Below are 15,648 nucleotides of genomic sequence, written 5' to 3'. Positions count from 1 at the left end.
TGAGGCCCCCAGAATATGTCATATACTCTAACATTAACATGGGTGCAAAATCAAATGGAACAACTAATTTAAATTGAAGGGAATATTATAATTTGTACGTAGAAAAAAAAGCAACATTGGTTGTCAAGAGAGGCCTCACGTCCCTCACCCAGATCCAAACTCACGATGTATTATATTTTTAACTTGTCCCTTTCAATAGTCTTAAGAAGTGATATAAGACTTGAATAAATATAAAAAAAATTAAGTTAAATTTAGTGGTCAGTCAAAATAGTAATAAAACTTAATATTTGTGATTTTGTGGTTTGATTTTTCAAAAAAGTTACAAATTATATATTTTTTAAGTTAATATATTTCATGTCTTGGTTTTGGAAAAAATTTCATTTGAAAACCATATTGAATCATAATTGTTATTATATAATCAATTTGCTACTGTATTTATTATTTGACTATAATATTTTTGATCATGAACAAATTAGATTTATATATTGTGTTGGAAAAAAATTCATTTGAAAACTATATTGAATCATAATTGTTATTATATAATCATTTTGTTACTGTATTTATTATTTAACTATAATATTTTTGATCATGAATAAATTAGATTTATTTAGTGTTGATGATTTTGTCTATTATGTTAAAAATATGACGCATTCACCAATTTTATTTTTTTAAAAAATAAAGTTTAAGAAGTTGTTTCATGAATGTAGTGCCGAAGAAAAAGAGGCAAAAAGTGAAAAATTAAAGCATGCATGGATATTACTCCTAAAATGTACATAAATTCTCATTGATGGAATCAAGAATGCAATAGTGGAGTTATGGAGGGCATGCTACTTATAAATGGCATATGGGCTCCCCTCTAAAAATGAATTAAAAGGTAGCACCCCACTCCCCCCCCCCCCCCATGGCCCCATTTCTCTTAAAGGAATACACAACAAAACTCAACTATTTTCAATCATTTTACCTCTAAACATAAACTAATAAACAATCACAACTTAGTAGAAAAAATATCAATTTTAAAATTCAACTCCTAGTATTAGTGGTGTTTCAAACAATTAGCTATAATAACGTATTAGGTGGAGAAATGGGAATGAAAACTAATATTAGTATTAGTATTACTATTAGTGGTGTAACGGTCCGTTTGGTAGATGATATTAAATGGTAGAAATGAGAATGAAAATTAGTGTAGTTTTGGTTGAAAAATCTCTTGGCTACCTAATTGATGGACATGCTTGTCCAACTTCAATCATCTCATTTTCTTCTTAAAATTCATTCCAATGCGTTACCTTTGGAAAATGTGATATTAGGTGGTAATGAAAATTTGTAAAAAAATTTTTTTTTTATGATCAAAGTTTTATCACCATGAGAATAACATAAAATTTTTAATAAATTTTACACTATAAATCATTCTTATTACCACCATTTAGTATCACTGACTAAACGAATAGTAAATAATTACACATTATATTACCGAAAGCAAAAGTTAAAAATGATTAATAATATAAAATATGTTAGTATACTGAATTTTATTTTAATTTGCGCAATCACAGCAATGTAAAAAATTAAAATTAATATCAATTTTGGATCAAGTACTTTTGATTTAAAACTTAAAAGTGTAAGCATCCAAAAACATATAAAGATGGATTGATCAAATAGTTAGTTGGCTTGGCCCTACAGATAACTTACAGTTTGTTTAAGTGTCTGTTATTATGATTAAATATTTGATTGTAGTACAAATAATTAATTATATCACCAATAAATGAATAGGTTGGCTACTAATCAACAAGTCAGCAAAAAATTTATTTATCTACTTTATTTTCCAATGTCAATGGTGAATTGATGATGCATTTTGTCAAAAAAGTACAACTCCCTCTCTATTAATTTATGTTGTTTTTTATTTATACTTTAATGTCAATAAATATTAACAATTATTGCACCTTATTGACAAATACCTAAGCTATTTTATTTTATGCAGTTAATATTGGATTTTATTTTTTCCATTGATGAAAAGTTGATATTTCAAGAAGCATAATTAGTTATAATTATAGTTAACCATTTTTTTATGGCAAATGTTATATGTAGCCCTAAGGGCTACATATAACCATTAATAGCTTATAAGATTCTTTGTTATTTCCCATATAAATCATAAATGTATTGTTTTATTTCTTCTTGGGAGATAGAAAGACAAAAATACAATTAATAACAAACTTCCCACATTAAATGGGAGATTATACTGATAACAAGTAAAACAAATTGCAATGGCGCTACTCTTCTGTACTTCTTTGGCGCCTAATTTTTCCTCTGCTGCTTCATCCTCTACATCCCTTTATAAACTATCTCTGAAACAACATAATACAATTCCTAAAATTTATCATATTCATCTTCTACATTGTCAAAGTATATTTTTATCTACAACTTGTGGAAGGGGTATCAATAGAACAAGACTTCCTGAAATTACTATCAAAGCTAAGGTATGTTTTTTTAAAAAAAAAAATAAATAATTGTCTACATACACTTTATTGACCCATTCAATTCCTGTATACAGACAATGCCGATGCTAGATTTTGACTTAAATGATACTCTTGTTGTGGAGAATGACTGTGAACCTTTTATTGGTCAAACTTTTGAGAGTCAAGAAGAGGCTTATGCATACTATAACAACTATGCAAAACGCCATGGATATGTGGCTCGCAAAGATCGATCGGACACTAATAAACATGGAAAGACGATTAGACGAGACTTTTACTGCCATCGTGGGGGGAAAAAGCCTTTGAAAGTTGTTGACTTATCCAAATCTCAAAGGCATAAACAATCTTCAAAATGTGAATGCAAGGCACATATGCGTATAACGTTGAAAAAGCGTTTCGATATATTCCCGGAAGAATGGCATGTCATAAAGTTTGTTAAAGAGCATAATCATGAATTATTGTCTTCTGAAGAAATGAGATTTTTGCCGGCTAATCGTTCTATTAGTCAACAGGATGAGAAGCAAATTTTATTGTATAAAGAAGCTGGACTTTCAGTTAGACAAATAATTCGAGTCATGGAGCTTGAAAAGGAAATCAAACATGGGGAGTTGTCATTCATTGAAAGAGATGTTCGTAATTTGTTTGCTAAAGTTAAGAAAGTGGTTGGTGATGATGATGTTAAGAGCCTATTAGAGTATATGAAATTGGCAAAGCAGGAAAATAATTTGTTTCAATATGCATACACCATGGATAATGAAAGGAGACTTGAACATCTATTTTGGTGTCAATCTCAAAGTTTTGCATTGTACCAAAGATATGGTGATGTAGTTGTCTTCGATACGACTTACAAAGTGAATTCATATGACATGCCTTGTGGAATTTTTGTTGGCGTCGATAACCATGGAAAGACTATTTTATTTGGTTGTGCTCTCCTTCGTAATGAAAAAACATCTACGTTTAGGTGGTTGATGAAGGTAAGATTAATTTATAAACATTTTCTTTCTTTATTTCTACATTATTATTCATCAATTATTTAATTCTGTCCTAAACCATTATCACTTGAATAATGCAGACTTTTGTCACTATAATGAAAAATACTCCAAAGACCATCATAACTGATCAGGATCCTTGGATGTCAGAAGCAATTGCAACAGAATTGCCAAGTACGAAACATAGCTACTGTATTTGGCATATAACTTCAAAATTCAGTTGCTGGTTTTCAGCACTTCTCCGCACAGCCTATCCAGATTGGTGTGTGGCATTTTATGAGGCATATAAGACAACTATACCCGAAGAGTTTGAACATAAGTGGAATACAATGATCCATAAGTATAATCTAGAAGAGAATAAACACATTCAAGGTTTGCAAAATGTTAAAGGATTTTGGGCACCCGCGTATCTTCGTGATCATTTTTTTGGTGGGATGATAACTACAGGAAGATCAGAGATGATAAATGCTTTCATCAAGAAGTTTGTTTCTTCTAATTTTAGTCTGAAAGATTTTGTGAAACAGGTATGTCTTCAATATAACTTCATTTTAGTTATTCTCGGTATTACTCTTCTGCTTTCTTCTTTAAATTCTTATATTATCTAGATGACTCCATGAAATGCTTTTAATAAACTTGTTTAAATATTATTAGGTTGACATCGCTATTCAAGAAATCGATCAAAGACGAGTACATAATAACATGACTGCCACTCTCAGACCAATTTCTGTTAAATCAAAGTCTCCATTGGAAGAACAAGCTTTTAAAGTTTTTACACCATATGCTTTTACAAAGTTTCAAGAAGAATTTTTCAGAGCAGGTCAGTATTCAATAATACCTGCTGAAGGTAAAATGTTTACTGTGACATATTTTGAAGGGGTGACTCCGAGAAATCATAGGGTCTTTTGGGATGGAGTATCGGCATCATGTAGTTGTAAAAATTTTGAGTTTTGGGGTATACTTTGTCGTCATATACTTCGAGTTTTCTCACATACAGATTGCTTTAAGATCCCATCATTGTATTTACCCCTACGTTGGCATCATAAGACGTTGTCGAGTTTAATTGTTGGAGAAGATGTTTTGCATTCTACTAGTGATGTTCAAACTACACGTGAGGTTGAAGAGGGACATACTTGTGCTACTATTTGTGTTGCTAATGGAGCAGATAACATTATGATGGAAAATGAAGTTGACAACATGGATCATGCATTAACCGATGAAAATACAGTGCATTTACCTCCTAAATCCAAGAGTAAAGGACGTCCAAAGAAGCGACGTGAGAAGGGTGGAAAAGAATTGGGGAAGAAAACTAAATGTTGTTCTATATGCAAACAGGCAGGTCATACTAAGCCTACTTGTCCTTATAAGGAAAATATTTCAAGCTTGAATGGAAAAAAAGATAGTGTTTCATCTTCACAAAAGAGACTTAAAAAAACACATGATGCGTTAGAAATAAATCCTATATTTACTTTGAAGTATTAGGTAATATTGTTATCTCCACTTATTTTACTCTGAGGTATTTGGTAATAGCTTGCTAGTCATATATTATATGTAGCTAATGTTTGTTTGGTATTGATTTTTTTTTTTTTTTTTGCAATATAAGAGCAATTTATTATTAATGAGCAATTTACAAGGCTAATTTAATGAGTAATTTGTTGATCTAATTATTATTAATAAAGTAGCCAAAGATTCCATTGAAATTGTTGTTATAGGAATTTATTATAGGAATTTGCTAATTTTTATACATAGCCCTTAGGGCTATGTATAACAAAGTCCTTTTTTTATTACATGATAGGCTGAAGAAACAAGAGGGGGCTAGTTGAAAATCGATTTCCAAAGCTTACGTAATTAATACGTTATTTGCTCCAAGTAAGATATGAATCAATTCTCATGAGAGTGATGCGTAGAAATTTGGTTTGGAAAATTAATATTGACAAAGGAATATCGGACACACTAAAATATGCCAAACCGAAGTTTTACAATTAAGAATTTAATCTTGTCTCAGGTGGAGTATATGTTATTTTTACTCATGCTAGGTCCTAGGTTTAATTTTCGTTGCCCACTCACCTTACCTTAAACTAGAGTGCTAAACAATCAAAACTTAAGGGTGTAAACGAGAAATTAAATGCAAAGTGATTCATTACTGTAAAAGTGATTTAGTGCACATTAAAATAAATTCATGTCGCATTAGATTTGCATGAAAGAAAAAGATGGTAATTTTTAAAAAAGTGATAATAAATGAAGAAAGAGAAAGAATTGTGTAGATGATTTAAAAGAAAGTTAAAATAATGCAAATTAAATGAGACAAATTTAAATAAAAAATGTTGCAAATTCAATAAAACAAAGGAAATAATATGTATTTACTTAAATAGTTGAATCAAATTTTTTAAGGAGAAATTGAGAAAATATTTCACCAAGATTGTATATATTATTTTAGAGTATAGGCTAATTCCACATAAAACTTATTCTTCATTCTTATTTTTTTTAAAATATGAAAATAGTGTTTATAAGAGTTTGATTCAGTTGTCGAGAGTGTTGGGTTTTAGAACAATATGTCAACACGTTGATTCACACATACAAAAACCAATCCTTCTTAAAAAAAAAAAAAATCAATCCAAAAAGATTCTTAGCATTAGTCTCTTGATTTCGTAAGTCAATATTTTATAGCTGTATTCAATTTCAATTAAGCATTTAAGGTGTATGTTAAGTGCAAGAAAGGAGTAATTTTATTACATGCCCATAAGAGAAACCTAGATTAACCTAACGCTTAAAGAATTTTCCTTTTAACTTTTAATTAAAAAAATTTCACCATTTGTAGAAAATTTCACCATTTACAGGAATATGGGTCAATGAGTGATATTACCACAGAAGAAGTAGGAGAAGCTCTCAAAAAGATGCGGAGAACAAAGGCAGTCGGGCCAGATAACATCCCGATTGAGGTGTGGAGGGGTTTAGGAGAAGAGGGTATTCGTTGGCTGACTAACCTCTTTAATATTATTTTGAGGACATATAAGATGCCAGAAGAATGGAGGAATAGCACACTAATACCTCTGCTTAAAAACAAAAGCGATGCGTAAGTATGCGGGAACTATAGAGGTATCAAACTTCTAAGCCACACAATTAAATTGTGGGAAAGAATGATAAAGAGGATAATTAGACAGGAAACGGTGATTAGAGAGACACAATTCGGTTTTATGCCAAGAAGGTCAACCATTAAGGCAATTCATGTTTTGAGGAGACTGATGGAGAAATATAAGGAGCGAAAGAAGGATCTGCATATGGTGTTCATTGACTTGGATAAAATGTATAATAGCATACCACGACGTGTTATCTGGGATAGCCTCAAGGCTAGAGTATTTCTTCAGTGTACATTGAGGCTATACGGGATATGTATGATAGAGTTTCGACTAACATTCAAATAACAGAGCCTTTTCCAGTTAAAGTTGGACTACATCAGGGATCTGCTCTAAGCCCTTTCATTTTTACTGTCATTATGGAAGATATTTATAAATCTATTTGGGAGACGGTACCGTAGCGCATGCTATTTGCTGACGACATAGTGCTAGTAGCAGAAACTAGAGAGGAGGTTAGTACTAAATTGGATGAGTGGAGGGAAGCTTTAGAAGGTAAAGAGTTGCGCATTAGTCGTACGAAGACCGAGTATTTGCGCTGTGACTTTAGTGGGACATCACCGGTAGGTGAACCAAAGGTGTCCATTGATGAAGCAGTTATTAAAAGTACGACCAAGTACAAGTATTTGAGAAGGGAAGATTAACGGAGATGTAAATCATCGTATACATGCGGGTTGGCTCAAGTGGCGAGCAGCCAACGCAGCATTGTGTGAGAGAAAATTCCCAAGCAAGTTAAAAGGAAAATTCTACCGGGTGGCAATCAGACCTGCTCTGCTATATGAGACCGAATGTTAGCCTGTAAAGAAGATTTTTGAACATAAGATGGAAGTCACAGAAATGCGTATGCTGAGGTGGATGTGTGGGTATACATTGATGGATTGAATTAAGAACCAAGAGTTTAGGAACAAACTAGGGTTAGCCCCTATTTCTAGAAAAATACGTGAAAATAGATTGAGGTGGTTTGGACATGTGTAGAGAAAGATTTTCAACGCCCCTGTGAGGAGGGTAGAAAGCATTATAGTAGAGGGTAAGAAGAGTCAAGGAAGACCCAGGAGAACTTGGGATGAGCAAATAAGAGTTGACTTGCATGAGTTAAACCTCTCTAAGGGCCTGACTAGGGATAGAGGTAGTTTGAGGCGTCATATCCATGTTTTAGACTATTGATGTCCTCTTAGATTATCTTTTGGTGTTCTTGCCCTCCTGCTTCTCTCGTTTCTTTATTATTAGTTTTTGTTTTATTTTTTTTGTAGTTGGTTCTACTTATTTATTTTATTTATAGACTTTTAATTTATCTTTCCTGTATAGTTACGTCTCTTTATCATTCTAGACCCGGGAGACTCCTTTGGTCGTGCTCTCCTTTATGGGTATGAGTTGCCGTCGTCCTTCCCTCCCCAGACCCTGTCCATAGTTTTTTTATAAGTGGGATACACTGGGTAAGATGATAATGATGACGTAGAAAATATTTATTCCTTCTATCGGTTTACTTGTAAAAAATCTTTAGCATACCTTTAAATTCAAAAATATATATATTAATTGCACATAAAAAAATGTTTGAAAAAATTGTAAAAGTATCAAATAGAATACAATATAATTTTATAAAATCAAAATAAATTTACTAGATTTAAAAAACATTAATTAGATAGTTAGGCATTTAATATGACCAAATCCTTAAATATATATCGTGAATGATGCTTCTATATCCATAGTCCATAAATCTCAAAAATAATTGTAAGAATAAAGAATTTTTGTATCTCATAAAATAAACAGCTAGTCTCTTGAAAGACCGTCTCTTTGAGAGACGTATTTCAAGCCCAACCCATTAGAGATTACTCCCTACTTACCGTGTTCTCAATGCATATTTACATTATTCTTAATGTTTACTTACTGTATCCATAATGCTTACTTTCAATATCTTAAATGTCTACTTATCTCATTCTTAATGCCTATTTAAAAAATTTTAAAAAATATATAATAGATCAGTTCAATTAGAAATGGTCTCTCAAAGAGATCGTTTCTCGTAAGAATTTATGTATAAAAGTCTCAATAAATCAAACCTCTCGAATACTACACTTTATGTTTTTTTATAACAATATTTGTATAGTAGCCATTATATATCAATTAAAATTGGCTGATACTTCATATGTTACTTAATTATAAGAGATATAGTTTAATATCAAAATATTGAGTTTTTACAATTTTTTGATGGAATCTATTTATATTTTTCTATCATATATTAAAAATCAACAACGTATATTAAATAGCATAAAAACAATAATATAGTCAGCTAAGTAAAAAGAATGGATAGTTCATAGTTTATTGAAGTACCCCGCTCTTTTATAAAGAAATAATCTCAAATAGAAATGGGGTGAAAATAAAATATTAAAATATTAAAATCAAGAAATATAAAAGAATGGACAATTCATAGTGTATTGAGATCTGTCTTAACGCCTCAAGTACAAATGTGGTGAAATATGTAAAATTGGCCCCAAGTATAATTGTGGTGAGAATTATAAATTGCGAATAAAATTAGTAAATATATATATTTTGTGCTAAAATTAGAAAGAAGCCTTAAAGAGAAGAAAAATGAGTTAGATGTGTGATTGAGAATTGAATAAAGAGTATGGGTCATGATCAAAAATTGAAAACAATGCGTAGGACCACATGAAAGGATTGAATGAAAAATAAATAATAATTGAAAAGACAATTGTGTAAATAGCTGCAATTTATAAAGGCATAAGGGAAAAAAATTTGGAAAAATTATCGTGTTTAATATAAGTTTTTGTTAATTTCTCTACAATAATAATAACTATTGATTAACCAAAAGGGTGTTTTCCTAGAAAATCCCTAGCATGTTAAAGATCAAACTATAGGTGCTTATAAAACAAAAAAAATGGTAAATTAGTTTATAAACTAAAGTTGGTATTATTCTAGAAAAATACCCTCTAAGTTGGTATTATTCATGGTTAATCAATAGTTGATATTATTGCAGGAAAATTAACAAAAAATTATATTATTCACGATAATTTTTCCAAAAAACTACTCCCTCCATTTTTAAAGTTTATCCATTATTTGTATAAATAGTTTTCAAAGTGTATTTCAATCCTCAATAGCTTTAAAAATATTCCAAAAAAATTATATAGTTATATATTAACATTTTATACATTAAGAGAAATTTAACAAGATTATATATAAATATATTTTAACTTATTTATAACCTAGAAAAACCATGTAAAAGTTTTTCTCTTCTTAAATATATTTCATATAAACAAAGTTTTAGAGATGGAGAGAGTAATAAATAAGAAAATAAATTTTCTAATCAATGCGCCTAGTGCATAATTTTAGACAATAAATTTAGTAATTATTTTGAATTTAATAGAAGATATTTTTAAAATAGGTATATGTAATACTATTTTAGAGAATATTCTAAAAGAAATTTCAAATAATGACCAATTAATGACCAATTTTATTGTCTAAACCTATACACCTGTACATACGTCAAAAAAATAAATAAGAAAATAAGACATTTAGGGGGTGTTTGGTATGAGGAGTGGAAAGGGAATAAAAAGGAAACTCAAAAGGAGACATAAGGGGAATGATAAAGATTATGGTTGTTTGGTATATCAATGTAACGGAAACACTCGAGTTAAGAGGGGTGATTGATCTATTACAATTCCATGAGATGTGAAATCAAACTAATGGATTATGTTATCGAACATACTTTACCAAACATTCGGTAACGCAAATGGTTTATTGCTTTTGTTACTCAACCTCAAATTTGATGTACCAAACGACCCTTTAATATAAATATACCAAAAAATATAGAGACATTTGATTAGAATAAGGGCTAGCTTGACTATAATAGCTTTTGAGCAATTGAAAGCTCAATAGATAGATTACATTTTATTGACATTCCATGTGTATATTAATTAAATAGTTAAGGTTGGAAATGAATGGTTATACACGTTAATTAACCAAATCAGATTCCTGTTTAAGAAGTAACCAAATCTAGAAGGGGCGGAGCCTTCTATGGTTAACTTAATTAGCTGTGCCTGTACGAGATTACTCCAAAAGCTGTACTCTCACGTGAGACCAACCATCCTCATTGTAAATTCTATTAAACCACTGCATTTCATTTTATTTAATTATTATCTTAATGATATCCAGTAGTTAATTATTGAGTTATTCGTGTAAATTCATTGACTAATCATTGGATTGGATACACCATTAGAGATGTTGTTCATACTTAATTACACTTATGATGATATGAGCTAAATCCTTTTACTCTCGTTTTACAGTTGTCCGGGGGCGAGAGGTATTGTTTCTATTTGACTGTTTTTAGATCTGGGCTTGGAATGAATCTAAACCCAATTGGTTTAGGTTTAGTCATATCAGGAAATTCTATTATTTCTGCATATATGTTATTTATAACTTATGAATCCTCGTTATTCTGAAACTGTTTTTCTCCCTCACATTTATAATATATATTCTCCCTGTCTCGGTGGATGTAGCTAACACATTGTTAGTGAAACATGTCAAATCTTTGTATGATTTCTATCATTAATCCGTCTATTTCTTTCTTGTATATTTTTTCAATATAACAAAACTAATTATTGAAAATTCAACTCTGCATATGAATGTTTGTCACATACTTCGATTCCAAGTCCATATAAAAGAAGAGGGTGACGATAGGTTACAGACAAGTGCAATTAGCTTAGTAAAACTTGGTCACATCACATGATTATGATCATTTTAATTCCAACTTTATAAATCTTTTTATCCAGTGAGTCTTAAAATTTATAAATTTATATTATTAGCCTTGTTTTTTTTTTGTTGTAATTTCTACAATTTTTTAAGATAAAAATCGCGTTTCTAATTTATGAATAATAGGCGTTTTAAGTCACAAAGTAGACAATTTTAATACCTAAAGTGGGTGTTTAAAGATTAAAATTAGGTACTATAAGATCCTAAAAGTACGTGTTGAAAAACTCAAAGGAAATACTACCTCCTATTCAGCTGAATTGTCCCATTTTTTTTGGCACTATTCACTTATCACTCTTAATTTGTATTTTACTCTTAATCTATAAGTTAAAACATAGTCATATGGGATCTTGTTTGATTTGTCTCAATACAAGGATTATTAATATCAACTTTTTATAATTTTTAATTAAGCATAATTTAAGATATTAAGAGTTAAAATGTTGCCTCGGCAAGTGTGAAAAGTCAAATGGGACAGTTCAGCTGAATAGGAGGGAGTATATTTTAAAATCCAAAGTAGATGTTTTAAGATTCAAAAATAGGTAATTATATAGACTCAAATAGGTGTTTCGTTTGAAATTTATGATGTTTTCGATTAGTATTTGTTTTTGTACATCTCCTTGAAAGTAATTTTGTTTTATTGAGAAATTCAATAGAGTACTCAAGCAAATGCGGGGTGGTGGGCGCTCTACTATAAGTTTAGTTTTTAATTCTTTTGTTTTAATATGTGCATTGATAATTAGTTAAAATAAAAGAAGTTATTTTTTAATTAAATGGTACTAAATATAATTTATAAGTGCAGCATCTCACTAAAAAACGGTATTTATAACACAATAATCAACATTAGCAACACATGACAAGTTGACAACACGCACACACGCTTAGCACAACAATTTGAAGTCTAGAGCTAGGAGATGTCTTAAATCATTGTTAACTCTTTTTACATAGCATAGGCAAGTAAAGTTTGTATTCAGTTATTACTTGGTATGAATAAAAAAGTCTTAACTCACTTGGTTGCTCGATAGGAAAAAAAATTATATAATTTTCTCCAACAATACAACTCTTTTCAAATCAGTAATACTATACCACACTAATTCGACCACAAATCATTACAAAACGCTCTTTTAAATGAATTTTTTCAACTAACTCTTCGTAAATGGTGTTGTATTCAAATGCTTTGTGTTTTTACTTTCTATTTTCTGTTTTTCTTTTGCAGATTTTTTCTTTACAAAGATCTCATATGTCAGTCGATACTCAAGTTAGACTCCATTCGATCGCGACCTCCTTGTGATGAGGTATTAATCTACCTTCTTTTCTATCCTTCTCGAACCATATCTTAAACAAAACTCATTTACATGATGATGATTTATTTTTTTTTTTTAAATTATATGGACTTCCATCAAATTAAATGACCTAGCAAATTTCAAATCCTACTCACCTAAAAATTCAACTTCCATTTTAATAAAAAAAAAATTATAAATGCATCCTTGCTGTCAAGTAGCTGGGAAATAACAGGAGATAGTAGGAGTAATACAGAGAATCTATTATTCTTCTAAATATTCCACTCTTTTCCATTCACTCTATTTTTTCTCTTTAAATTTTGACTTCTTCTTCTTCATAACTTCCTTCAACATTTAAACCTCTTCTTCATTACCACCACCAATTCCTTAATTCCAAAAAATGCTCATTTAATCCAAAATCTTTCTTCTCTAAAACCCACAAATCCACCATGATTATCAATTTCCATAAATTAATTATCTCCCTAATCACATTCTTAACCTTCTTCTTAATCCTTAGATTATTCCTTAAACGCAAAATCAGAACTTCTAAATTCAAAAAATGGTGGATTATCATCTCCGATAAATTTCACGATCATCAATTTCTTAAGGTCCCTGAATTTAATGAAAATTCTCAAGAGAATCAACTTTTCCGGCGAGTTTCACTTTACCTTAATTCTCTTGAATCTCTAGAAAATTCCGATTATACGAATCTTTTTTCCGGGTCAAATCCTACCGATATACTCCTTTCCCTTAGCCCGAATCAAACCATAATCGATAATTTCCTTGAAGCTCATCTCGTATGGAAATACGACGTCGTTGTATCTCCAAACGACAATTCAAACACGAAATCCTTCCTGTTAAGAATCAGAAAACGGGATAAACGACGCGTTTTACGCCCTTATCTTCAACACATCCACACCATCTCCGATGACATAGACCACCGTGTAAGAGACATTCGTCTTTTTACAAACTCATCTACAGGTTGGAAAACAGTGCCGTTTACTCATCCAGCAAGTTTCGAAACGGTTTCGATGGATGCCGAATTGAAAATCAAGATCAAATCCGATCTCGAAACGTTTCTTAAATCCAAACAATATTACCACCGTTTAGGGCGTGTTTGGCGGAGGAGTTATTTGTTGTATGGTCCATCAGGTACTGGAAAATCAAGCTTTGTTTCTGCCATGGCGAAATGTTTATCTTACGATGTTTACGATCTCGATATCTCCAAAATTGAAAATGATTCCGACCTCAAATTCATCTTACTCCAAACAAGTCCTAGATCATTGATTCTTGTCGAGGATTTCGATAAGTATGTTGTCAAACCGCCGTCATCAATGGCGGTATCCATGTCTGGGTTAATGAATTTCATGGATGGGGTTGTGAATTCTTGCTGTGAAGAACGGGTAATGGTTTTCACCATGACGGGTAAGGAAGAAATTGACCCGGCAATACTTCGTCCGGGTCGGATTGATGTTCATATTTATTTTCCTTTATGTGATTTTAATAATTTCAAGAGTTTAGCAAATAATTATTTAGGGATTAAAGAACATAAATTGTTTTCTCAAGTTGAAGAGATGTTTAATACTGGGGCTACTATGAGTCCGGCTGAAATCGGTGAGTTGATGATCGTGAATCGGAACTCACCGAGTCGAGCAATTAAATCGGTGATTAATGCGCTTCAAACGACGTCGTCTGGGAATAGTTTTATGATGACGGAAAGTTGTAAAGGGACGCCGAAAAACGGGTTTAGATCCGGAAGAGAATCCATTGATGAAACAGATGATTTGATTGGAGATATTGGGTGTAGAGATGGGGTTAAAGAAATTAGGAAATTGTATGGGTTTTTGAGAAGGAAAAGTGGGAGGAGATCTGGATCGTTTGATTTAGGTACGTGACAATTATCGGACGGCTCAGGATGGTTCTTGATTTTTTTGTTTTGAAATTTACTTTTTGGGTTATTTGTTGTAAAAATGGATTAAAAAGGAATACTATTAATGTAATAATGTGGGGAATTTTTTGATTAAAAAAGTTAGAAAATGAAAAAAAAAGAAGTAAAAAGGGCAAGAATAAAAGTGGAAAGTTCATGACATGAGCAAAAACTCGTAGAAGTATACTTTTGTGGGTTTATAATTAGTTAAGAATTTTATTTTTTTTTTTAAATTATGGGGTGAAAACTCAAACCCTATAATTATAAATTGGGGATTGTACATGATTTTAAATTGAAAATTGAAAAATTATAAAGTTCAAAGATTGTAGATTTCAATTTATTTTATTTAGTTGCTTGATTGTTAACCCATTTAATTTCCTTTGTTCATCAACATTATTACTACATTTTGAGTTGTTTTTTTCATTTTACCACATTTTTATTATTGTTTATTATTTATGTTAATCTCATTCATATATTTTAACTATTATATTTTTATTCACACAATTTATGTTTTCTCGTCATTTATTACTAAACATTTAGATATCGCTCATGTTTTACAAAAAGTAGGTATTAGTACTAACCAATTACTCCATGAGATGATACCAATAATTACTTCTTTCTAAACAACATGCTAGTAGCCTAGTTTTATTTATTTTTTGTCAATATTTTGTTTGATTCGTCTCAATATAAAAACAATTAATATTAATTTTTTAAAATTTTTTATTATGCATAACTAAAAAATATTAAAAATAATAATATTTATATAGAAAAATATGAAAAAAGGTAAATGAGACCGGTATCCAAAATTAAATGTTAATTTGTAAGAAAGTAAGATCATTTTATGAAAATCAGGCAACAACAAGACATTAGATACTGTTCTGATTTGGTGATCCGAAAATATGGTTGGTTGGGCCAAAACCCTGAAAAATGCGTCCATGTTGGAACAATGACCTAGCTTTTGCTGTCATATTACTCCATCCACCCTATTACATTTGTTGCAAGCACAAATTGTGTGACAATCGGTGAGAAGAGGATAAAGTGATGTTTTTGGAAAAGGTTAACAATTGTCTGAATAAATTTAAAAAAATTAATTAAATATGTAGA

General features: G+C 30.6%; 2 protein-coding genes across 2 annotated transcripts; both read left to right on the top strand.

Annotated features, from left to right (window-relative positions):
* The first annotated feature begins 2,255 nt into the window (after nucleotides 1-2,255).
* LOC130810242 (protein FAR1-RELATED SEQUENCE 11-like) lies at nucleotides 2,256-4,933 on the top strand. The gene is made up of 5 exons (XM_057676223.1): nucleotides 2,256-2,468; nucleotides 2,543-3,439; nucleotides 3,538-3,978; nucleotides 4,106-4,562; nucleotides 4,617-4,933. The coding sequence occupies exons 1-5, from the start codon at nucleotides 2,256-2,258 to the stop codon at nucleotides 4,931-4,933; spliced, it is 2,325 nt and encodes a 774-aa protein (XP_057532206.1).
* Nucleotides 4,934-12,858: 7,925 nt separating this feature from the next.
* Nucleotides 12,859-14,941, top strand: LOC130809663 (AAA-ATPase At2g46620). The gene has a single exon (XM_057675415.1). The coding sequence runs from the start codon at nucleotides 13,067-13,069 to the stop codon at nucleotides 14,510-14,512; it is 1,446 nt and encodes a 481-aa protein (XP_057531398.1). The 5' UTR covers nucleotides 12,859-13,066; the 3' UTR covers nucleotides 14,513-14,941.
* The last annotated feature ends 707 nt before the right edge of the window (nucleotides 14,942-15,648 follow it).

The sequence above is a fragment of the Amaranthus tricolor genome, chromosome 4, assembly GCF_026212465.1.
Source record: "Amaranthus tricolor cultivar Red isolate AtriRed21 chromosome 4, ASM2621246v1, whole genome shotgun sequence".
Taxonomy (NCBI): domain Eukaryota; kingdom Viridiplantae; phylum Streptophyta; class Magnoliopsida; order Caryophyllales; family Amaranthaceae; genus Amaranthus; species Amaranthus tricolor.
The sequence above is the reverse complement of the archived record's forward strand: the minus strand, read 5'-3'. Positions and strand labels throughout refer to the sequence as shown.

Coding starts and splice junctions, on each gene's coding strand:
- LOC130809663 (XM_057675415.1), top strand. CDS start 13,067: ATGATTATCAATTTCCATAAATTAATTATCTCCCTAATCACATTCTTA.
- LOC130810242 (XM_057676223.1), top strand. CDS start 2,256: ATGGCGCTACTCTTCTGTACTTCTTTGGCGCCTAATTTTTCCTCTGCT. Junction 2,469..2,542: donor AAATTACTATCAAAGCTAAG/GTATGTTTTTTT, acceptor TCCTGTATACAG/ACAATGCCGATGCTAGATTT. Junction 4,563..4,616: donor TAGTGATGTTCAAACTACAC/GTGAGGTTGAAG, acceptor CTAATGGAGCAG/ATAACATTATGATGGAAAAT.